Source organism: Heterocephalus glaber, unplaced genomic scaffold, assembly GCF_053883595.1.
Source record: "Heterocephalus glaber isolate CG9 unplaced genomic scaffold, H.glaber_assembly_v1.0 deba00001861, whole genome shotgun sequence".
Classification (NCBI taxonomy): domain Eukaryota; kingdom Metazoa; phylum Chordata; class Mammalia; order Rodentia; family Bathyergidae; genus Heterocephalus; species Heterocephalus glaber.
In genome coordinates, this window is record NW_028258501.1 from 926,494 (window position 1) to 950,746 (window position 24,253).

General features: G+C 57.4%; 1 protein-coding gene and 1 pseudogene across 5 annotated transcripts; both read left to right on the top strand.

Moving 5' to 3' along the window:
• Positions 1–4,765: 4,765 nt before the first annotated feature.
• On the top strand, positions 4,766–18,848 carry Plxna3 (plexin A3). Of its 5 annotated transcripts, none has more exons than XM_004875007.4 (33): positions 4,766–4,883; positions 6,498–7,118; positions 7,383–7,922; positions 8,255–8,437; positions 9,267–9,395; positions 9,463–9,563; positions 9,771–9,894; positions 9,973–10,129; positions 10,214–10,313; positions 10,533–10,647; positions 10,755–10,955; positions 11,078–11,174; positions 11,285–11,475; positions 11,545–11,690; positions 11,770–11,890; positions 11,994–12,130; positions 12,220–12,390; positions 12,496–12,589; positions 12,667–12,906; positions 12,990–13,133; positions 13,203–13,437; positions 13,519–13,661; positions 13,744–14,000; positions 14,173–14,239; positions 14,332–14,478; positions 14,562–14,721; positions 14,810–14,913; positions 15,043–15,139; positions 15,225–15,445; positions 15,720–15,889; positions 16,256–16,468; positions 16,569–16,719; positions 18,438–18,848. In XM_004875007.4, the coding sequence occupies exons 2-33, from the start codon at positions 6,522–6,524 to the stop codon at positions 18,531–18,533; spliced, it is 5,649 nt and encodes a 1,882-aa protein (XP_004875064.1). In that variant the 5' UTR covers positions 4,766–4,883; positions 6,498–6,521; the 3' UTR covers positions 18,534–18,848. The 5 variants fall into 5 exon arrangements, 4 of the variants coding, with proteins under 4 accessions (XP_004875064.1, XP_004875065.1, XP_087060186.1 ...); XM_004875008.4 differs by having other exon boundaries at positions 15,255–15,445; XM_087204060.1 differs by lacking the exon at positions 4,766–4,883 and having other exon boundaries at positions 6,262–7,118.
• A 4,653-nt stretch (positions 18,849–23,501) lies between these two features.
• Positions 23,502–24,253, top strand: LOC101707622 (Golgi apparatus membrane protein TVP23 homolog B pseudogene; annotated as a pseudogene).

The window sequence follows — 24,253 nt, forward strand, 5'->3', positions numbered from 1 at the left end:
AGCTCAGTGGTTCCACGCCTGCCTCGCAAGTGCAAGGTCCCGAGTTTGATCCCTGGTACGAAAAAAAAAAAAAAAAGAAATTAATTGCCACTAAAAAAAAGAAAAAAATTAATTGCCATTGTGCTGGTATGAAGAAGTGGGAATTGGCCATTCCAGGTAGTTGGGTGCCCGTGATCCCAGCTAGTCAGGAGGCTGAGGCAGGAGGATTACAACTTCAAGGCCAGCCTGGGCAACTTATTGAGACCTTGTCATAAAAATAAATATCTAGGGCCGGGGATGTAGCTCAGTGGTGCTGCTGCCTGTCTTGCAAGCGCAAGATCCTGAGTTTGATCCCCGGTACCAAAAAAATTTTTAAAAATATATTTAGCTCCGTGGTAGAGCATCTTTGGGTTCTTTTTTTGGAGACAGGCTCTCACTATGTGGTTCAGGCTGGCCTTAAACTCACTTATGTAGCCCAGGCTGACCTCCAACTTGTGACGATCCCCCTGCCTCAGCCTCCCAAGTGCTGGGAGTACAAGTGTGCACACCCCTGGGTACCACACACATACTCATAACCCCCCTGCCGCCACCACCACCACCAACAAAAGAGGTGAGAACTTTGAGAGGTGATTAGGTCTCGAAGGCTGTGTAATCACGAATGGGTTAATGCTGTTGTCCCAGGAGTGCCCTGGGTTGGTGATACGGCTTAGATCAAGATGTCCCCCCAAAGCCTCATGTACCCATCAGTGGGGATTGGGGTGTGATTGGTTCCATGGGGCTTAATGCTCATCAGTGCTGATGAGTTTAGGGGTAAATGTGATCCTGGGGAGAGGAGCCAGGTCTGGGGGGGGCAGTCATTGGGGGCCTGGAGGGGTTTTTCTGTCTCTGGCTCCTTCACTTTCTGCTCCCTGCTGCCCTGCCTGGGAGTGGCCAACTATATACTGAACCTCTACAAAGCATGTGCCAAAATAAACTTCTCCCTTAAGCTGTGGGTGTTGGATATTGTGTCCCAGAGACCAGAAAGTGACTAAGACAGTTATCACGGGTTCACAAAGTGGACTCCTAATAAAAGGGTCAATCAATCAATTAACCATCTGGCGAAGCCCAACCGACCTCCAAGGCGGCTTGACAAAGTTCCAGCTGGGGAAAGAAAGGGTGGAACACATCGCACCCTCATGTTTTATTTTTTTCTTGCCATAATGTTTAAAATTGTTACTCTGGTCACAGGAGTCACTGTGTTTGTGACTCACAACAAACTCTCCATAAGGCAAATTGACAATAATGTATTGAAATCTGATCTGGCTCACAAGTCCCAAATTCCAGTTTCTCTTAGTTCTATTGCCACATCCACTCCTAAAGAAACCTCTCCTGAAACTCCCTCTGTTTCCCCACTACTATAACTCCCCCCTCTCATTGCTGACCTTCTTATTACCAAAGGGGCCTTATGAAGAGGTTGAAAGGACAGAGTTTAGATGTAAGGAATAGTGGGAAATAAGAAATAGAGAGAAAGTTGGGACAGGTAAATGCATTAAGGAGGCGAGTTACTCAGTATTTCTCACAGTGCTGAAAATATCTCCTGCTCATGGACTATGAACCCAAATGACACTTAGGTAAGATAAATAGAGGTATAGGAAAGTAGAGAGCTAATAGCAAACTATATTAACCATTGTGCAGTTTCTCAAGGGCCAGCTGGTGACCACAAGTTTGACATTTAATTAATTAAATCTTGCTCGTACCCCCGCTGCTATAGAGATTCTAATTAAGTTACCCTCTGGAGACTTTGATTAAGTTACATTCTGTTCTACTTAGGTTTGGGAAAATAAGGGGACAATTGTGATTTTTAAGAAATGTATTCATGATGTTCAATGAATTGAATCAGTTTAGAAAAATATATTGTTTAGTAAAAATAACCTTACCTCACTAGATGTTGCTAAGGCAACCTAAAATGTAAACATGTTCCGCCCAATGCCTCTTAGCTATTGCTTAACGATATAAAAATAAATCAGACCCTGAGACTTCTCAGAGGGAACCTGCACATTGCTTGCGAAGGTTCTTTTCTCACTCGCCGGCCCGAGACCTCTCCCCTTCTTACCCTGCATCGACTGCAGCTGGTCTGCGGCAACCATCCCCCCTTCCATCTTGCTCCATGTTTCCATGTGATGCCTCCTGGTCCTACCTCACTCTCCAGAGCCATGAGCTAAATTTGCTTATTCTGTTTATAAATGACCCAGGTTCCAACAGTCTGTCTTGTTGGGGCATCAGAAAACAGACCAAGACAACAATCCAAAAAAATACAGATATCTGCATGGTTCTCCAGAGAAACCTGAGTGACAGGACCCACACATGCATGCATGCATGCACGCACATTGATTTTAAGGACTTGGTTCACACAGTTTTTGGATTTGGCAATTTCAGTCCTGAGGCAGAATCTCTCCTTTGCTGAGAAACCTTGCTTTTTGCTCTCAACCCAGTGGATGAGGCCTTTCACTTGAAGTCCTCTGATTGTAGCAATGCCATGAGGAGTGTTTAATGAAATATCCAGGGGCTCTAGTTGGGACAAGGTGACAGGTGACAACATCCTGTGATCAGTGGCAACTCCCTGTGAATCACTTCAGTCTCTAGCAAGTCCCAGCTGGCTTCTCTGCAGTCAGGTTTATCCAAAAGTTTGTATGGAAATGCAAGTGCCCTGAGTACTCAAAAGACTCTTGAGAAAGATCTAATTTGGGAGCTGGGCAGGTGTGTAATCCCAGCTACTCCGGGAGGATCAAAAGTTCAGGGCCTGGCTGGGCGTGGTAGCATATGTCTGTAGTTCCAGCACTCAGGAGGCTGAGGCAGGAGGATTTCCATGAATTCAAGGCCAGCCCGAACTACATAGTGAGACCCTGTCTAAAAAAGAAAAGTTCTGGGGCCTGGGATTTAGCTCAGTGGTTTCGCTGCCTGCTGTGCAAGCGCTAGGACCCAAGTTCGATCCCTGGTACGAAAAAAAAAAAAGTTCAGGGCCAGTATGGACAAATTAGGGAGACACAAAAAATTAAATACATAGCTTGATTATACCTCAGTGATAGAGCGCTTGCCTAGGCTGCAGAAGGCCCTGGCTTTAATCTCCAGTACCACAAAAAACAAATTTAGATGACTCATAATTCCCAGTTTCATTTAAAATTTACTGAAGGGATGAGGATGTACCTTGACGGTGCCACACCTGCCTGGCAAGCATAAGGTCCTGAGTTTGATTTGTGGTACCAAAAAAAAAAAAAGTAAAGAAAAATATTTTCACTATCTTGGGCATGTAGCTCAGTGGTGCCTCACCTGCCTGGCAAGCACAAAGTCCTGAGTTTCATTTGTGGTACAGAAAAAAAAAATACTGAAAGCTGGGAGTGGAGGTACACACCTGCATTCCAGCGCTTTGGGAGGGTGAGGCAGGAGGATCATAAGTTTGACCCCAGCCTGGGCAATTTAGGTACTTAACCTTGCCTCAAAATGAAAAACAACATTTTCCAAAAACGGCTGGGGATGTAGCTCGCTGCAAAGGCCTTGGTTCCATCCCCACTATCACAAACCAAACTGATCCAAAAAACCAAAGCAAAACCAAACAAAAAAAGCAGTGTGTAGTTGGGGGGGGGGGGTGGCTGGGGATTTAGCTCAGTGGTTCTGTCACCTGCCTCGAAAGTGCAAGGTCCTGAATTTGATCCCCAGAACAAAAAAAAAAGCAGTGCGGTCATCTTGTGATGGGCCAGGTCCTCTCTTCTGTGTACACCCAGACAAACACAAACGTGTTCACACTAACGTCCATAGACATTTTCAGCAGTTTCTGCACTACAGGTGGAAACAGTTGATGTATGGAGAAATGAAATGTGGTATATCCATGGAAAGGAACATTGTTTGGCCCTAAAAAGAAAAGAAGTCTTGATTGATGATGGAATACAGATGAACCTTGAAATCATTAAATGAACGAACCCAGCCAGGCACAAAAGATTCGTCCGGATTGTGTGATTGCATTTGCATTTATCTGAGATGCTCAAAGTGGCAATTCCACAGTCAGAAAGTACAGAAGCAGGTGCCAGCCCTAGTGCAGGGCTTGTTTTGGGGACGCCCAGACATTCTGGAATTAGACAGTGGTGACAGCTGCACAACTCGGTGAATATACTGAAAGCCAATGAATTTTCTACGTTAACCCGTGACTTACATGACAGGTGAATTAGATCACATTAAAGCTGCTTGAAAAGAAAGCAAGGGGATAAAAGACACACGGGGTTCTGGGGACTGTCAGGGGAAGGAGCCAGGTGTAAATGGCCTGGAATCCTTGAGCCAGACGCTTGCACGACACCGACTATCAGGGGAGTCCGGGTGGGTCGGTGGGCTCCACTCGGTGTGCACCTGCCCAGCCCGGACCAGCGAGCCAGGTGCCGCGGCAGGTGTCCCCCCTTCCCCGGGCGCCCTTCCGAGCGCCGGGCGGGGCAGGGCAGGCATGTGCCTCGGGCCCCAGGGGGTGTGGCGCGGCGGCGCGCGGGTTCCAGGGTTGCCCGAGGCAGTCGGCGGGGAACTGGGGGGGCTCCGCGGACGAGGCCATTGAGCGAGGGGTGTAGGCCATCGGGCCGGGCTCCCCACGGCTCTCGGGTCGCCGCGTTGGGCACTAGGGCTCCGGGCCCAGGGGAGGAGCGTCTCACACTCCTTCGCCCTGCTGCTCTGCGTCCCGGCCGCCCTCCCTGGGTACCCCCCGCCGGCACGATGGTACGGTCCGGGTTTAAAAGGCCCCAGCGGCCGCGGGCCGGCCCAGTGTGTGGGCGGTGGCGGCGCGCGCGCGCGCGCGGGGCGCGGGGCGCGCGCGGGGGGCCAGTGTGGGGCACGGGGGCACGTCCACGTGGCTGGCGGGCGGCTACCCGGAGCCGGCGGCAGCGGAGGGACAGGTAGGTGGCCGCCATACCACCACCCTAACCCCTGGATTTGGGGAGCAGCAGTCTCAGAGACCCGGGGCTCGCGCAGCCCAGGGGTCGAGCTCTGCCTTTCGGTGGTCATGCCCTGCCCTGCCTCCCGGCACCTGCCTGCCAGGCCCTTCGTGCCCTGGGCAAGTAGGGACGGCCACCCTGAGCCCAGCCCACTCGCCCACTAGAACCCTTTGTAGCGGAGGAGCAGCCCCTCGGAGGATGGCTGCGAGCATCTCCAGCGACGAAGGACCCCAGGCGGGCCGAGGGTGCCCTGTGGGGGCAGGGCGGGCGCGGAGCCGCGTCTCTGCCCTGGGCTGTCCCTATCACCACCTTCTCTGTTGGCAGGGCTGTCGCACAGGAGCCAGGGGTCGGGCGTGCCTGTAATGTCTGAGGTTGCCACTCATTCGTGAGGGCTGGGCTGGGGGTCAGGGCTGCAAACCCCGCCTCTCCGGGTCGCCCCCTCGACCTGCCTCCAGCCTCTTCCCAGAGCCCTCTTCCTGCAGGCCGCCGAGGTCCTGAGGGCAGGGTGCAGCCTCTCTTCTCTGGTCCCTTTCTTTCTTCTCTGGCTGTTGGGTGAGGGTCCAAGAGGCAGAGCTGACAAAAGAGCCCCAGGAGATGATCGGGGCAGGCTGAGACTGTGCAGCCTCGAGCTGGGCCGCTCCTGTTCTAGCCAGTGCCCTTTCCTTTCTCTTGCGTTGCCTTGCTTTACTGCCCTCCACGCCCTCTGCCCCCGTGGACGTTCCCTCTTGTCTCACCTGGGGCTCCGGCACTGGGAAAGCAGTGCAGAGTTTGGCCACCTCGGCTGCCTTTGCAGCCCAGAGCTGGATAGGTGTGGCCTGGAGGCCCAGTGCCAGCCCTGGCACTGTCCCTGAGGCCCTCACCCTGTCTCCCCAAGGCCTGCTGCACCGGGGGCTTCTCCTCCCATCCACAGTGCTCTGAGTCCCCTGAACCACTACCTCTGGACCTGCAGGGCACCTGGGCATCTGTCCTCCTGTACTTGAGCAGAGCCTGACTTATGTCTGTCTCGGTGCATGGTGTGAGGGCAGGCTGGACTTGCTCTGTGTTTCCTGGACAGCTAGCCGAGGCGGGGGTGGGGGGGAACACAGCTGGGGCCAGGGGCACGGTAGATGGGGAGCGCAGAAGACAGACTCAGGCTGTGCTTCTCTACAGCTCTGTCCCTGGGCTCCTGGTGCCAGTGCCATTCTGGGCTGGCATAGCTGTGCCAGCATGTGATTGTTTTCTCCCTGCTTCCCCTGCTCCAGCCTGGGCGCAATGGGATCTGAGGCCTAGGGCTTTCTTGTGGTCGCTCTCCCCTGGGCCTGGATGCGCTCTGGGGTGATAGACGCTCCCTTCTTGGAGGCTTGCCGCCTGTCTTCCCACATGTGACTTTGCTGCCCCTTGGGTGTGGCCTGGCTGAGGCGAGGCCTCCTGGCTGCTCTCCAGCATGGGGGGCAGGGGTGATTGATGGCCCCTGGCCTGTGCACCCAGCTGCTGTCACCATCTGGGGCTCTGGCATGCTGGTGGGTGAGTGCCTTGGGGCCGTGGCACAGAGCCCAGCTGCCAGGGCCCCTGACCCCACTTACCCTCTCTCCTCAGGCCTGTCCACAGTGGCTGCTGGCCATGCTCCCTCTGTGCCTTGTCTTGCTTCTTCTTCTCCCAGTGGCCAGGGGAGCAGGTGGTGGCAGGCCCTTCCATGCCTTTGTGGTGACAGATACCACGCTCACCCACCTGGCCGTGCACCGAGTGACTGGGGATGTGTTTGTGGGCGCAGTGAACCGAGTCTTTAAATTGGCCCCCAACCTGACTGAGCTGCGGGCCCATGTGACGGGGCCTGTGGAAGACAATGCCCGCTGCTACCCACCCCCGAGCATGCGTGTGTGTGCCCACCGCCTGGTGCCCGTGGACAATGTGAACAAGTTGCTGCTCATAGACTACGCGGCCCATCGCCTGGTGGCCTGTGGCAGCATCTGGCAGGGCATCTGCCAGTTCCTGCGCCTGGATGATCTCTTTAAGCTGGGGGAGCCACACCACCGGAAGGAGCACTATCTGTCAGGGGCGCAAGAGCCAGACTCCATGGCCGGGGTCATCGTGGAGCAGGGCCAGGGGCCCAGCAAGCTGTTTGTGGGCACTGCTGTGGACGGCAAGTCAGAGTACTTCCCCACCTTGAGCTCCCGCAAGCTTATTGGCAATGAGGACAGTGCCGAGATGTTCAGTCTGGTGGGTGATTGCACCTGTCCATGTGGTCTGCTCCCTGGCCTGCCATGCACTCAGCCCCATGCCCTCCTTCCTTCTTGCTGTCACAGACATGCAGACAAGATGCTGCCCCTGTGGGTCCCCATCTGGAGGAAGGCCATCACTCTCTTCTGTGGCCTTCCTGGCCCAGGTTCCAGGCGTGGCTGGGGCAGGCCTGGGGTGCTGGAGTGGCCAGGGGGTGGTGGGTCTTGGCCTTCATGTCTCACGTGTCTTTGCCCCACCTCCCAGGTGTACCAGGACGAGTTTGTGTCCTCGCAGATCAAGATCCCCTCTGACACGCTGTCACTGTACCCTGCCTTTGACATCTACTACATCTACGGCTTCGTGAGCGCCTCCTTCGTGTACTTCCTGACTCTGCAGCTGGATACCCAGCAGACGCTGCTGGACACGGCCGGCGAGAAGTTCTTCACTTCCAAGATTGTGCGCATGTGTGCGGGGGACTCGGAATTCTACTCGTACGTGGAGTTCCCCATCGGCTGCTCCTGGCGTGGCGTGGAGTACCGCTTGGTGCAGAGCGCCCACCTGGCCAAACCTGGCCTGTTGCTGGCCCAGGCACTGGGTGTGCCAGCCGACGAGGACGTCCTCTTCACAATCTTCTCCCAGGGCCAGAAGAACCGGGCCAGCCCACCTCGGCAGACCATCCTCTGCCTCTTTACACTCAGCAACATTAATGCCCACATCCGGCACCGCATCCAGTCCTGCTACCGTGGGGAGGGCACGCTGGCCCTGCCCTGGCTACTGAACAAGGAGCTGCCCTGCATCAACACTGTGAGCCCAGGCGGGGCACCTGACCCCACCCACCTCTCCCAGCTGGGAGCCCCCACCCTCTCCTCTCTCCGCCCTTCCTTCTTTGTCTCTTTTGCCAGGTGTCCTTTCTCCACAGAATGCCACTGTCCTCTTCCTGCCTTCCATCCGTTCCCAGCGATGGTCACCCAGTCTTCCGTGTCGCAGGCCCAGGCTTCCACTTCCTCATCCTCCCTCTTCCTTGTTCCCCTGGGTTCCCGTTGGGTCTGGGTGGCGGGGTGGCAGCATCTTGGGCTCATACCTCTGTGGCAGCCTCTGTCTGGCAGGGACCCTCACAGAGTCCTCCTGTTCACTAGCCCATGCAGATCAATGGAAACTTCTGTGGGCTGGTCCTGAACCAGCCCTTGGGCGGCCTGCACGTGATCGAGGGACTGCCCCTGCTGGCCGACAGCACTGACGGCATGGCCAGCGTGGCCGCCTACACCTACCACCAGCATTCTGTGGTATTCATCGGCACGCGCAGTGGCAGTCTGAAGAAGGTGAGGTTGGAACTCTTGCCATATGGGGATGAGGGTCTCAGCATGTTCCTCCCTGGTGCCAGTACCCTCTGTGGGGCCTCCCTGCCACCAGAGCAGGGCCGAGTCCATGCTGTCACTGCCGGGTGCTGTGAATAAATGAAGGAGCAAGCACCAACATGGCCCTGTGTGCTGCAGCTTTCCTGTCCCCAGGGCACACTCGTCTGCAGCTCGCTTCGTTTCCTCCTCCTGCTTTTTCTCAAGATGACAACTTCCTGGAGAGGGCACTCATGCCTGTCCCTACCCATTGTTCTTTCTATCATGGGCACTAGGGCTGCTGCTGTGTTGCCTATAAGGGAAGAGGCCAGGTCACAGCTGCTTCTCTTCCAGGACTGGGAATGGCTTGGCATGATGGGACAGGGGTCAAGGTGATGGCACTGTTCTTGTTCTGCTCACCTGGTCAATATGGTGTCATCCCTGGGGAGGGGAAGGCCTGGTCTGTGGGTCCAGGGAGTCTTGGGAAGGGACGTGCTGAGGCTGCTCCCCCCTGGGACCCAGGTTCCATTTGTGACCACTTTATTGAGCTAGAAGCCATGTACACCACAGGTGCCACCCCTTCAAAATGTCTGCCTCGCTGGATGGTGGCACTATAAGCCAGGACCAGGCTCTGTGGTGCTCCCCAGCACTGGCACCTGTCTGCCTCTGTCTCCAGGAGGCATCTTCCTGCTGGCACCCAGCCTCTGGCTGTGGGTATCAGGGCAGCCCCAGCAGGCCCTGGCCTCAGCTCTGCTGCAACCTAGAAGGCTCTGGCTCCAACCAGGCCTGTCAGCTCTGCTCCTGTCTCATGGCTCAGGTGCGAGTCGATGGCTCCCAGGATGCCCACCTGTATGAGACGGTCCCCGTGGTGGATGGCAGCCCCATCCTGAGAGACTTGCTCTTCAGCCCCGACCACCGGCACATCTACCTCCTGAGTGAGAAGCAGGTGGGCCGAGGGGCGGCAGGGGGCGAGGGCGCAAGGGCAAGCCGGGTGCTGACGTGGCCATCCCCAGGTGAGCCAGCTCCCAGTGGAGACCTGCGAGCAGTACCCAAGCTGTGTGGCCTGCCTGGGCTCGGGAGACCCGCACTGCGGCTGGTGTGTGCTACAGCATAGGTGAGGTGCCTGGCAGGCCTGCCCTTGTCCGTCCCTGCTTCTCCCCAGCTGTGCCCTCCTCCAAGGTCTCCAGCTAATGAGCAGTCTCTTCCCTGAGTGACACCCCTTAGGTCCCAGGGGACAAGGCCAAGGCTTGCCGTTGCCTGGCACCAAGATCTGGGCAGTCTGTCCCCATTCCGCCTGTTCCCACCAGCTGTCCTTGTGCAGGTGCTGCCGGGAAGGGGCCTGTCCAGGTGCCTCCACCCCTCACGGTTTTGCTGAGGAGCTGAGCAAGTGTGTCCAGGTGCGGGTCCGACCCAACAACGTGTCAGTGACGTCACCTGGAGTGCAGGTGAGTGGTAAAGAGAGTGCCAGGGGCACATGGACTGTGTCGAGGGGTGCACCCTGCTCTGAGCCCTGTTTCTTCCAGCTGACGGTGGCCCTGCGCAATGTGCCAGACCTCAGTGCAGGAGTGAGCTGTGCCTTCGGCGAGGTGACAGAGAGCGAGGCCATTGTGCTGGCCTCCGGGGAGCTGCGGTGCTCCTCGCCTTCCCCCCAGGAGCTGCAAGCTCTCATCAGAGGGCATGGTCAGTGGGCTGGGGGCAGGGCAGGGGAGGGGTAGAGCAGCTCCTGTCCCTGGCCCAGTCACAGCCACCCCTGGGCTTCCGCAGGGGCCACCCGCACTGTGCGGCTGCAGCTGCTTGCCAAGGAGACTGGTGTGAAGTTTGCTGGTGCTGACTTTGTCTTCTACAACTGCAGTGTCTTGCATTCGTGAGTACCTGGCCTAGTGCCTATCCCTACTTCTGGCAGGACAACTGGGTGGCTGGCTCCAGGGGCACAGGGGCCTGCCTGCTCCCTGTCCCTACATCACTGAAGCCCCTCAGGCAGGCTCCAGCTGTCTTCTGCCCTGGTTGGCTGGCATGTGTGTGTCAGGGGAGGTCAGCTGGGAAGTAGGGCCTTCCCCATCCTCTGAAGCCACTTCCCCTCCAGGTGTATGTCCTGCGTGGGCAGCTCTTACCCCTGCCACTGGTGCAAGTACCGCCACATGTGTACCAGCCACCCCCACGAGTGCTCCTTCCAGGAGGGCAGGGTCCACAGCCCGGAGGTGAGGCGGGTGCAGCATGCTGCGCAAGGGCTGTGCTGGGCGCCACTGAGTTCTGTGTGCACAGCATTGCTGGGCCTGGTTGCCGCTGATGCTGCTCTTCCCCCTAGGGCTGCCCTGAGCTTCTACCTCGAGGGGACCTCCTGATCCCTGTGGGGGTCATGCAGTCCCTCACCCTGCGAGCGAAGAACCTGCCACAGCCACAGTCGGGCCAGAAGAACTATGAATGCGTGATACGGGTGCAGGGGCGGCAGCAGCGGGTGCCGGCTGTGCGCTTCAACAGCAGCAGCGTGCAATGCCAGAACGCTTCAGTGAGTGCCTGGCTCTGCAAGCCACAGGTGGCCTTGGCAGGGACTTCCAAGCCTTGTGCTAGGAACATCTGAGTGGGGGGGGTACTCTTTGCATGTGGGGTCTCACGGGTCTGTCTTCCCAGTACTCCTACGAAGGTGACGAGTATGGCGACACCGAGCTGGACTTGTCTGTGGTCTGGGACGGAGATTTCCCCATTGCCAAGCCTCCGAGCTTCCGAGGTGAGGGTCTTCAGGGGCTCGGCTGGCACTGCTGGGGCCAGGCTGGGGCTCGAGCGTACCCCGCCTCTCTGCCCAGCCTGCTCCGTCAGCAGTGCCCTGTGTGCCCACAGCCCTTCTGTACAAGTGCTGGGCACAACGGCCCAGCTGTGGCCTCTGCCTCAAAGCCGACCCTCGCTTCAACTGTGGCTGGTGCATCTCAGAGCACAGGTGCCAGCTTCGGGCACACTGCCCCACCCCCAAAACCAACTGGATGCACCCCAGCCAGAAGGGCACCCGGTGCAGCCACCCCCGCATCAGCCAGGTCAGCCCTGCCCCCCACCCCCGGGGACTGGGAATCTGGGCCAGAACTCTCACTTCTACTGCTCTGCAGATCCACCCACTCATGGGGCCCAAGGAAGGGGGCACCCGGGTCACCATCGTGGGCGAGAACCTGGGCCTTGCTTCACGGGAGGTCAGCCTGCGGGTGGCTGGAGTGCGCTGCAGCTCTATCCCCACTGAGTACGTCAGTGCTGAGAGGTGAGTGTAGCCTTCTGGGTGTCCTGTCCTTGTCCCCATCCCCAGGGCCATGGTGGCCCTGACCTCCTCTGACCCATAGGATTGTCTGTGAGATGGAGGAGTCGCTGGTGCCCAGCCCACCACCAGGGCCCGCTGAGCTCTGTGTCGGCGACTGTTCTTCCGACTTCCGCACTCAGTCTGAGCAGCTGTACAGCTTTGTGGTGCGTAGCGTGGCCCCTCCCCGGCCCGGCCCCCTGGCTATGGGAGGGCGTGTGGGGTGGCCCTCCCAAGCCGTTCTCCCCCTCAGGGCTGCTTCTTCCCCAGACCCCAACCTTTGACCGGGTGAGTCCCACTCGGGGCCCGGCCTCGGGGGGCACACGGCTCACCATTTCTGGTCGCTCTCTGGATGCTGGCAGCAGTGTGACAGTGACTGTGAGAGATGGCGAGTGCCAGTTTGTCAGGTGGGCTGAGCAGCGGCCGGGGCCGGGGCCGGGGCCAAAGGTCTCAAACTCCTGGCTGCCTGTGCCAAGTAAACCCATTGCCTACACAGGAGAGGTGCTGAGGCGATTGTGTGTATCTCACCTGTCTCCACCCTGGGCCCCAGCCAGGCCCCCATCACCCTCGCCATTGATCGTGCCAACATCTCCAGCCCAGGCGTCATCTACACCTATACTCAGGACCCCACTGTCACGCGCCTTGAGCCCACCTGGAGCATCATCAAGTGAGACCCTGGATGCAGGAGCGGGTCGGGGCCTGGGGTGTGACCCCTGCCTTGGGCACTGAGTGACGCCTCATCTGAGCTTGAGTTCCTTATCCCTGTCCCTAGTGGAAGCACTGCCATCACTGTGAGTGGGACGCATCTGCTGACGGTCCAGGAGCCCCGGGTCCGGGCCAAGTACCGTGGCATTGAGACCACCAACGTGAGTACCTGCTGCCCTCACCCTGCCCCTGCTGCCTGTGCCTTCACGTGCTGGGCTGCCCACCTTTGTCCCTACAGACGTGCCAGGTGATCAACGACACTGCCATGCTATGCAAGGCCCCAGGCATCTTCCTTGGGCAGCCCCAGCCCCGGGCACAAGGCGAGCATCCAGATGAGTTTGGCTTCCTGCTAGACCATGTGCAGACGGCCCGCTCCCTCAACCGCTCCTCCTTCACCTACTACCCTGACCCCAGCTTTGAGCCTCTTGGGCCCTCTGGGGTCCTGAATGTCAAGCCCGGATCCCATGTTGTGCTGAAGGTGCCACTGGAGAGGGGCGGGGCAGGAGGGGCAAAGAGCCAGAGGGCCCTGGGCAACCCTGTCCTCTATCCCTCCATCTCCAGGGCAAGAATCTGATCCCTGCAGCGGCTGGCAGCTCCCGCCTCAACTACACAGTGCTGATCGGGGGCCAGCCGTGTGCACTCACGGTGTCTGACACGCAGCTGCTGTGCGACTCGCCCCGCCAGACTGGCCGCCAGCCTGTCATGGTGTGTGCCTGGGGCCACCAGGGAGCCCGGGGCATGTAGGCGCTGGCTCACCACGGCTTGTCCCCACAGGTGCTGGTGGGTGGCCTGGAGTTCTGGTTGGGCACCCTGCACATCACAGCGGAGCGGGCGCTAACGCTGCCAGCTCTGGTGGGGCTGGCGGTGGGTGGCGGGCTCCTGCTGCTGGCCATTGCTGCCGTGCTGGTCGCCTACAAGCGCAAGACGCAGGACGCTGACCGCACGCTCAAGAGGCTGCAGCTGCAGATGGACAACCTGGAGTCCCGCGTGGCGCTGGAGTGCAAGGAAGGTGCTGAGGTGGGGGGTGGTGAGTGGGGGAGCCGGGCCCCCTCTTGTCCTGCTCACTCCTCGCCCCCTGTCCCCCACCTAGCCTTTGCCGAGCTGCAGACAGACATCCACGAGCTGACGAATCACATGGACGGAGTGCAGATCCCCTTCCTGGACTACCGTACCTATGCAGTGCGCGTGCTCTTCCCGGGAATCGAGGCCCACCCAGTGCTCAAAGAGCTGGACGTGAGCGCCTGCGCGGCCCCGCCCCTACCTACGCTTTGGCCCCTCCCCTCCCCGCCCTCTCTGAGGCTCCCTGTCCCCACAGACTCCGCCCAACGTGGAGAAGGCCCTGCGCCTCTTTGGGCAGCTGCTGCACAGCCGCGCCTTTGTGCTCACCTTCATCCACACGTTGGAGGCCCAGAGCAGCTTCTCCATGCGCGACCGTGGCACTGTGGCCTCGCTTACCATGGTGGCGCTGCAGAGCCGTCTCGACTACGCCACTGGGCTGCTCAAGCAGCTGCTGGCTGACCTCATAGAGAAGAACCTGGAGAGCAAGAACCATCCGAAGCTGCTGCTGCGCAGGTGCGGAAACCCCAGCGGCCCTGCCCACCCCGGCCCCGGGCCCCGCCCCACCCCACCCCGCCCCGCCCCACCCCACCCCGCCCCACCCCACCCCGCCCCACCCCACCCCACCCCACCCCACCCCACCCCACCATCCTGAACCCCCCCGCCTGAGCCCCTTCTCCTGCCCTAGGACGGAGTCGGTGGCCGAGAAGATGCTTACCAACTGGTTCACGCTCCTGCTGCACAAATTCCTGAAGGTGCGATGGGGCAGGGCGGCAGGGTGGGCGACCCCTGGGCAACCGCCGTCAGGCCGACGGGCAGGCAGCGAGCCACGCTGACCCCACCACAGGAGTGTGCGGGGGAGCCGCTCTTCCTGCTGTACTGCGCCATCAAACAGCAGATGGAGAAGGGCCCCATTGACGCCATCACGGGCGAGGCGCGCTACTCCCTGAGCGAGGACAAGCTCATCAGGCAGCAGATCGACTACAGGACGCTGGTGAGCCGAGCCGGCGCAGGTTCAGGCAGGCAGCGGGCGGGAGGCGGAGGCCTGGCCCCACTCATGCCTGCCCCGCCCAGCAGACCCTGCACTGCGTGTGCCCGGAGAGCGAGGGAGGCAGCCAGGTCCCAGTGAAGGTTCTCAACTGTGACAGCGTCACCCAGGCCAAAGACAAGCTGCTGGATGCTGTGTACAAGGGTATCCCCTACTCGCAGCGCCCCAAAGCTGAGGACATGGACCTGGGTGAGCCCCCATCCCTGCTGTACCCTCCGCTCCCCGGAAGCACAGGCCCTGGGCCTTGGGGAGCCCTGAGGACTGCCTCTGTCCACAGAGTGGCGCCAGGGCCGCATGGCTCGAGTCATCCTCCAGGATGAGGACGTCACCACCAAGATCGAGTGTGACTGGAAGAGGGTTAACTCCCTGGCCCACTACCAGGTGAGGGGCTTGGAGCCTGTTCACCCAGGACCCCCTCCCAGGGCCTGGGTGCCACCTCTGTGCGCACTGAAGGATCTGAGGTGGTGGCCCCCAGGCTTCCTACATTGCCCCTGTCTCTGTGACCCCCAGGTGACAGATGGTTCCTTAGTAGCCCTGGTGCCCAAACAAGTATCTGCCTACAATATGGCCAACTCCTTTACCTTCACGCGCTCCCTCAGCCGTTATGGTGAGTGTTCTCAGCCCTCAGGCACCCTGGCACTCCTTGGTGGGGCATGGGGCGTGGGGCCAGGTGCTGATCATGGCCCTGGCAGCCGAAGGGTCATTCCTGCCTTCTGCCCCAGAGAGCTTGCTCCGCACCACCAGCAGCCCCGACAGCCTCCGCTCACGGGCACCCATGATCACACCTGACCAGGAGACGGGCACCAAGCTGTGGCACCTGGTGAAGAACCACGACCATGCCGACCACCGGGAGGGGGACCGTGGCAGCAAGATGGTTTCAGAGATCTACCTAACACGCCTGCTGGCCACCAAGGTGAGAGCCTGCCCTGGGCCTCCTTGGCCGCCGCCAGACACCTCTGAGCCCAGCCTTGGGCCTGGGTCTGGCTTGACCTTCCCAGCAGGGGTCACTTTCCTAGGGCCTTTGGTCAGGAGTGCCAGGCTTGAGGTGCAGGCCACAGTCTTCATAGAGGTGCCGACCATACTAGGACTCCTCTATCTCCGGAGAGCCTTTCTGCTCCTGCCTGGAGGGCTTTGGGAGCATCCTGGCCTGGGTTCCTCTAGCGTGTTGGCCTCGCTGTCCTGTGCAGGGCACGCTGCAGAAGTTTGTGGATGATCTCTTTGAGACTGTGTTCAGCACAGCTCACCGCGGCTCGGCACTGCCCCTGGCCATCAAGTACATGTTTGACTTCCTGGACGAGCAGGCAGACCAGCGGCAGATCAGCGATCCTGATGTGCGCCACACCTGGAAGAGCAACTGGTATCAGCTTTGCCAATGCTGCCAGTCCCATGGGATTGGGTGGTATGAGAGGCTGGCAATCAGCGGGGGCTGAGCAGGCAGCCAGAGAGGCTGGGGCTGGGCGTGGTGCTGACTGTGAGGCTTCAGGGGTCAGGTGTGTGCAGAGGGTCCTGGTGCAGGTGGTGACAGTGGTGACAGAGGGGGTTGGCCCCTCTTGAGTGCAGAAGTGCCATTTACCCTTGGACCACCCTGCCTGCAGGCCCACAGAAACCCAAGACTTCCCAGTTACCCAAAGCTGTCCCAGTCCTGGCATGGGCCTGGCCTAGCTGTGGGGGCAGCGGCGGGAGGGTCCCCAGGGAGCCTCACTGCGTGGCCCTCTCTCTGCAGCCTGCCCCTGCGCTTCTGGGTGAATGTCATCAAGAACCCACAGTTCGTGTTTGACATCCACAAGAACAGCATCACGGATGCCTGCCTGTCGGTGGTGGCCCAGACCTTCATGGACTCCTGCTCCACCTCGGAGCACCGGCTGGGCAAGGACTCGCCCTCCAACAAGCTGCTCTATGCCAAGGACATCCCCAGCTACAAGAGCTGGGTGGAGAGGTGTGCCCGGGAGGAAAAAGCCCCAAAAGTTGGCCGGGCAGTGAGGGCAGTGGGGTTGGCTATGGTGACATGAGTGTGACTGACCTCAGGGTCCCAACAGGTACTACCGAGACATTGCGAAGATGGCGTCGATCAGCGACCAGGACATGGATGCCTACCTGGTGGAGCAATCCCGTCTGCATGCCAGTGACTTCAATGTCCTAAGTGCACTCAGCGAACTCTACTTCTACGTCACCAAGTACCGCCAGGAGGTGTGTACTGCACCCCACAGGACCCTGTGTGCATGGCCTGGAACATGCATCAAGGGGCACTTGGGTAGATGGGAGTAGTGAATTGCCACAAGGGGGCAGGCAGATGGGACACAGGGGACACAGCCCTTCTCGTGTATGATCCCTCCCCAGGAGGCCCTAGGGCCAACACTGGTGATACTCTGCCTGGATGCTGGGATTTGGAGGATACAGAACAGTCCCAAGTTAAAGCCCAGCCTGGGCAACGTAGCGAGACCCTGTCTTAAAATGAAAAAGGGCTAAGAATGTAGCTCAGTGCAAAAGTCCTAGGTTCAATACCCAGTGCTGAAAAAAAAAGGCTCAGGGCCTTGCTGGACCCCAGAGGGGTCCCCGGGGTGCTGAGGGGTAGGGGCAGGGCCTGTGGGGTTTGTAGGGTTTGTGGGGGGGGGGTTGTAGTTTGAGATATCAGCTGGCAGAGGATGTGAACGTGTGGACTTTGGGATTCATCCTGGGCAAGAGATTGGATGTGGGCCACGAGAGGGAGGAGTCAAGGGGCAACTGCTGGGTTTGGGCGCAAGCGGCATCAGGATGGGGATGGAGAGGAGGGGTCTTCAGAACCACCGGGCAGTCTGGGTGAGGAGTGCCTGGAGAGACCTGTGGGTGGGAGGCGGGCCAAGGGCCAAGGATGCACATGGGACTGAACCGGGAAGGCTGCGCCCACCTCGGCACCATGCCCCAGCTAAGTGGACTTTCAGGCACCCGCAGGCAGGAGTCTGGTGCTCCAGGGAAGGACTGGGACTGAGACACGCCTTTGTGAGCCAGTAGATGGCATTGAAGGCCCTGAGCTTGGTTGGGTCCCCCGAGGAGGGTGAGAGTGGGCTGAGAGGGAGACAGGGCTGAGTGCCAGCCCAGAGCTCCTCCGTGGAGAGAGAAGAGGAGCTGGCAGAGCGGGGCAGGAAAGCCAGCTGTGCCAGGGGAGTCCTGTAGGCCAGGAGCGTGCGAGGTCCTAGGGGGTCGAGGAGGGACAGTCAGCTCTACTCTCTGGCTACTCAGGGGAGGAATGTGCGACTGCAGCTCCTGGGGTTGGCCCAGGAGGACGTGGAGACCTGGCCAAGGGAGGTGTGGGTGGGACAGGTGGGGTCAGAAGGGAATGAGAAAGGAGCAACCACACAGAGGCTCTGGACCACTCTAGAGGGGCTGCGTAGCAGCTGGGAGTGGAGAAGACAGGTCTGTAGGTGGAGGGGAGCGAGCCCCACGGGAGGACAGTAGGTGTCTTAGTTACTTTCTCATTACTGACACAGGATCCGACACCCACAGTTACAGGAGAGGCTAGCTTGGGCTCACATTTCAGTCTGAAGTCTGCTGGCTCCAAGGCAGCACAGCATAGCAGAAGGGCCTGGCGGAGGAGAGCTGCTCCAGGCATAGTGGTGGGAAGCACAGACAAGGGAGGAGAGAGCCTGACAAACCCTTTCACGCCACGCCCAGTGGCCGCCTCTTCCCACCATACCCCACCTCCCAACAGCAAGTTAGCTAGGAGCCCCCTAATCCAGTCACCTCCAGAGGCCCCATCTGTGGTCCCAGGAGGCTGTAGATATGCTTCTAGATATGAGCCCTAACGGTGGGTTCGTTCAGAGCATGAGAAAGTGCCGCGGTGGAGGGCAGAGCCGGCTGAGGACTTGGGGCTCCGCACGGGAGGACCTGGGCTGTCCTGGGAGCCCAGCTGAGAGGCCCCCTCTCTGCAGCTCCTCACTGCCCTGGACAGAGACGCCTCTTGTCGGAAGCACAAGCTGCGCCAGAAGCTCGAGCTGGCCATCAGCCTCGGGTCCAGCGGCAGCTGAGGGTGCGGGAATCGGCGAGGAGGGGGCTTCTGGTTGTGGAGGCGGCCTCCTGACACGGGCAGGGGCTGGCTCCGGCCTGGGTCCCCAGGTATCGTGGGGGAGGCTACCAGGCCAACGTGACCCCAGTGTACCTGGGCCCCTTCCTTAGTGCCTTGCTTTGGGCCCTGCAGGGGGAGGCGGTGACAGGACCAAGTCCTACACCCAGCATCAGCAATACCCCACCCGCCTGGCCCTGTGCCCATGGGTTGGAAATGCCCCACCCTCTGTGCTACTTATATCTTGACCACCTATTTATTAAATTTATGTCTACCTGGAGCTCCAACTGTAAATATGCATCCTCTGTGCGATGTTGACATCCTGATTGTTCTCCCTCGCCTTCATTGATTGTGTGTCCTGACATACGTCCTAGACCCAGCTGTTGACACCTTGTCTTGCCATGGCTGACCCACTTGAACCCAGAAGGGTGCCTGGTGGCCTCCAGTGCCCAAGTGGAGTGATGCCTTCCCACAGGGTGTGGCGAGCCAGGACACGCCGTCCCCTCCAGGGGTGTCCAGGACACTGTTCTCAGCACCCGAGGGTCTAGAGCCAGGCTTGGGCCGGCCCCTGCCCTGGGCCTGGGGGCTTTCCCCCTGTACCGCCAAGCGTCCTCAGCGTTGACTGCCTGGCTGTGGGTGGCCCCACACCCCAGCCTCAGCAGCCCTGGGGAGCACCGGGCCCCAGGCGTCAGTGCCTTCCTGCCTCCTGCTTCCTGTCTTCTGCTCCTCTGGGGACCTGGCCCTGCCTCGGCTCGCCTCCGCACCCGCATTCTCTCCTCAGTCCCATGAGCTCTGTCAGCACCGTGATGTTTCCTGATTAAACGTGGGGAAGACGGCAGGGGTCCCCCTGTGCCTTCTCTTTGGGGCAGGTGGGTGGGCCCGCTGGGCTTCCGCCGCGGGGGAGGACAACTCTCAGGGTTTCTTTCCGAGGGCTCCAGGGGGTGGAAGGCCAGCGTCAGCCCCACAGCAAGTCCTGGGGGGCCCCAGCTGAAGGGGTCTGCAGAATCTGCTCCTGTGCGTGCCCCCACCAGCACAAGGTGCCCAGGCCTCTGGCCCGGGGGCTGCTCCCCGCTTCTGCCAGGCCCCGTGGGCCCCTGCTTCCATGGAGGCTGAGATGCTGTGAGACCTAAGGCAGCGCGGAGCTGCTGGGCCCTTTTCTGTAGGGGACTTTTCTGGCCTGGGCCCTTACAAGATGCTTCAAGGTGAGCAGATCAGAGTGGCTCTGAGCTTGGGAGGTGATGGAAGTGTTCAGTAGATTGATCGTGCTACTCCTTTAGAACATACATGGATTTGGAAATGAGGTGTTATATACCCCTTGAGCATGTAGGCTTTTGTCAGCAGTGCTCAGTAAAGATACCAGAAACCAATGGAGAACAGACAGAGGGCATAGCACACAGCACGCCCCGCGGTCCCCGCACCCTCGGCTGGGTGGGCTTCCATGCCTCCCAGACTCCTCGAGTCCTGGCAGCTCCTCCTTCCAGGGGGTCTGTGACCCCATCACGTTCACCTACCCGTGTCCCGCCCCCCACAGGGTGAAGCCATGCAGGTGCGGTGGCAGGATGCAGTTCTAAACAGCGTGGCCAGAAGAGCCCTGCCCAGGGTGACATCTCCTGTGTCTAGGGGGATGCAGGGGAGGACAGCTGCCGATGGGCGGAGCCAGAGCCAAAAGGCCCCGAAGCAGGAGGGCTCCTGCATGGCCTGGTCAGAGTGCAGTGCAGGGAGCAGGAGGGAGCAGGCAGGAGAAGACAGGGGCCTCATCATGGTGGCCTCTGCGGCCACTGTAAGCCACTGTAAGGGCCTCGGTGCTTCGGGCTGTGCTGGGGGGAGCCCAGGGCCCCAGGCCTGCTAGACCAGTCCCTGCCATTGAGCTCCACCCCCAAGCCCAGGGCTCTGCCTGGGACTGAGGGAGGAAGGAGCCCAAGGTAGGTTTAGGGACAGAGGAGTGCTGTGACCTGACTGAGGTCTGAAAGCCACTGAGAGCCGAGGAGCTCACCAATGGGGATGGCCCGGTGGTGGCGATGGCTGCGGATGATGTCTCGCCCTGAACACTCACTGAAAATGGGTGAGTTTGACAGCGTGTCCCCTGTGCTGCCTCTGTATCCTGTGTCACCAAAGGAAAACAACAAAGCCAGCAGGAAAGGGCTTGCTGCGGCCTGGCTCAGTGGTAGAGCACTGGCCCAGCAGGTGAGGGCCTGGGTTCTACCCCAGGAGCGCACACACAGGTACACGCACGTGCGGAGTACAGCAGTAAAGAGAAATCCGTGTGATGTGGGGTTAGGGTTCCTGCTCAGGACAAAGGGAAGCCCCAGGGTGTCGCCCACGGAGTCCCTCGGCCTGGAAAGGACCATCTGGACACAGGACAGAGATGAAGGAGATAGTTTCAAACACTGCCCTTGTCAGAGCACAGATACTAAGCCCAAGAGGAAAGCAAGGCCAGCATTTACCGGGGTGGCAGTGGGAGTCCCGGCAATGGGCAGAATCCTCTTTAAGCACACTGGGGGTAGGAGGAGGGGAGCAGCTTGGACAGAGCAGGAAAAGAGATCGCTCTCCTGTTTCATCGGAAAATAGTGCCTCTCCTGTATGCATCAGCAAAGACAGGGAAACAGAGGTAGCAGAAAGAGTTCCAGAGAAAGAGAGAGAGAGCGCGCTCTAGAGCCACAGCCTCGCCATGTTCACTAGTGCTGCCTCTGCAGCCAGGGACAGCCTCCACAGTCCCCATCATCATGCAACCTGCACCCTGTGTCCATCTCTCTCCAGCGCACAGCTGCACAGCTCCCCAAATTCTGCAGAGGCCACGGTGCACCCTGTGAGTACCAGGGCCTGGGCAGAGCCTGCCTCTACCAGAACCCATCACACCAGGCAAAATACATACCTGGGATGCAAGGGATAAACGCATCACTACCAGGCCTTGAAGGCCAGGCTCCCTCGGACACAGGTACCCCAGGGGCCTGGGTGCCTCAGAGGGCCTGGCTGGCATCCCCGCAGTCCACGGATGGGCACAGAACACAAAGTGTGTCAAGAACAGCACTCGAGAGTGACAGGGCCAGCAGCGTCCTATCTGGCTACCAGGCCGGGGCCTCATCAGCCAGGACCCGAGCAGCGCCCTCAGGAGGGTTTCACCTCAGAGCTGTGGACGTTTCTCCCACACCAAGCACTGCTCTGGTGCCCGCAGCTGACCTTCAAGGCGAGACTCAAAAGGCTCAAACCGTCTCCAAGGCACAGCCAGCACCACAAACACAGCTCATGGGCACAAGAGGACCCAGCGCTTAGGATGGTGCTGGATGTGACAGCTTGTTGCAGAAATCTCGGAAAGAAATACACGGAGATACAGAATTCGGATAAAATAATAAAATTTCTTCTGGTGAGCGGGTGGGAACGCCAGAAACCAGTCTGGTTAGTATATGTGCTGCCGAAGCAAGCACACCAGTCTGGTTAGTATCTGCGCCCCCTTTGTCCAGCATTTCCCTTTTTATATCTTTTTTAGCCATTATCTCATCCCTAGTGGTCTTTGATGTGTAAATACAATTCCAGTTCCTATTTACAAGTCACAGACACAAGATAGGCCATATACATTGTAAATTCACACCCCCCCATGGTAACTTTGTTAGGTTAATGAAGTTACTGGTTAAAGAGTCAGATAACCGTCACCTTAAACAAGGAGTTATGGGAAAAGCAAATCTTAAAAGAACACATTACTTATTTTGGTTCTACACTTACCTTAATATTTATTCTATTAAGTTATCTAAAACTTTTCCCTATCATTCCTCCCTCTGTTTACTTTGGGATAATTCTTCTCTCCATTACAAGCTCTATCCAGTTTTTCTACATTTCCTTTTTTTTTCTTTTGGGTACTGGGGATTGAACTTGGGTCCTTGCGCTTGCGCAGCAGGCGATGAAACCACTGAGCTAAATCCCCAGCCCCAAGTTTATCTACATTTCTTAACACTAGCATTTGGTAGTCTTGAGCTGCAGCACTGCGCTACTGTATAAATTTTGAAATCCATTGGATGACACAAGGACCAAACATTAATATTAATATTATAACAAGAAGGGGACTCAGAAGAGGTCCTATCCAAGTGTTTTTCATCCTGCCCAAGTAAAATTAATCCCATAGGACAGCTCTCCTATACCAAATTTCTCATCAAGAGCCTTGATCTGATCTTTCAGTTTGCCTAGTGATTCTTGTACTACACCAGATTTATTAGCATATTAACAACTCTCTTCACCAAGAAATAAGCAAGCCCCCCCTTTCTGGGCTGTGAGCAAATCGAGAGCATGCCTATTCTGTAATACGACATTGGCCATTGACTCTAGTTGGGTTTCTAAAATCCTGGCCTAGAACAAAAAAGTGTAAAAAAGAAAAGGTACGTCAACACCTTCTATTCAATGTATATTTTATTATTTTATATATAAAATTCTATCAAATTTTCCATGTAATATTATGTTCTGGCTATTTCTCCAAGTTACTGCATTTAAAAAAATATGTGCATAAATTTTAATAGGTGGTTACATCAAAATTCACTTAGCCATTCTATTTTTTCCATTAAGTTGTTTCCCATTTTTCTGCCAATATAAATGTTATGAAGAACATGTTGGTGTGTAAGATTTTCTCCATACATGGAATTATTTCCTTATGACAGATTTCTAAGTGAAACTAGACCAAATTTGGAAGGTGAACATTTAAGATCTTAAATACACTCTGACAAATTATGCCTCAAGTGCTATACCAATTAATATTATCAACACCAATGTGTAAGAGTGCCAGTTTTGCCGGGTGTGGTGGTGCACACCTGAAGTGCGTCTCTAATTTCCTCAAGATCTTTTTTAATTTCTTGTCCTAATGAAATATATTACTCCTTGTAGCCAAATAAGATCCCATGGGGGCCGGCCCAGGGCCACCATGTTGCTGCAGGACAGTAATGATGATGCTGAAGATGTTTCACTGTTTGATGCAGGAGAGTTAGTAGACCAAAAAGATCCAAAATCAGACATTTGGTGGCATCATTTTTCCATTTGTTCTTTCGAGTCAGTGCAATTATAGTCTATCTTATGTGCGAATTGCTCAGCAGCAGCTTTATTGCCTGTATGGTGACCATTATCTTGTTGTCATGTGACTTTTGGGCAATGAAGAATGTCACAGGTAGATTAATGGTTGGCCTACGTTGGTGGAATCATATTGATGAGGATGGAAAGAGCCACTGGGTGTTTGAGTCCAGGAAGGCAACTTCTCAAGAGAATAAAAGTGTTTCAGAGGCCGAATGAAGAATATTTTGGTTAGGACTTATTGCCTGTCCAGTGTTGTGGGTGATATTTGCCTTTAGTGCTCTCTTCTCCTTCAGAGTAAAGTGGTTGGGTCTGCCTGTTTTTCTCCTGGTCCCAGGAGGTGGTTATCATGGGTGTGGTGCTACAAGGTGCCAACCTGTATGGTTACATCAGGTGTAAGGCGGGTAGCAGGAAGAATTTAACCAGCATGGCTACCTCATATCTCGGGAAGCAGTTTTTAAGACAAAACACTGGAGATGACCAGACTTCCTGAGTAGAGAGAAAGCTTATGTGTTCTGTTACCTTGGGGAACAATTGAAGGGATTTTTGACTCTGAACTGTTTAGAGCTCCATTCATTTTACAAAGAAGAGTGTTGGGTTTGTTTTTCTGCTTAAAAACTTTATTAAAAAAAGGAAATAGGT

Excerpts from the sequence above, each read along its gene's own strand:
- Plxna3 (XM_087204060.1), top strand. The coding sequence starts at position 6,366 with ATGGCCCCTGGCCTGTGCACCCAGCTGCTGTCACCATCTGGGGCTCTG. Across the intron at positions 10,130-10,213 it reads AGCTCTCATCAGAGGGCATG|GGGCCACCCGCACTGTGCGG; the intron begins GTCAGTGGGCTG and ends GGGCTTCCGCAG. Across the intron at positions 12,590-12,666 it reads GTGGCATTGAGACCACCAAC|ACGTGCCAGGTGATCAACGA; the intron begins GTGAGTACCTGC and ends TTGTCCCTACAG.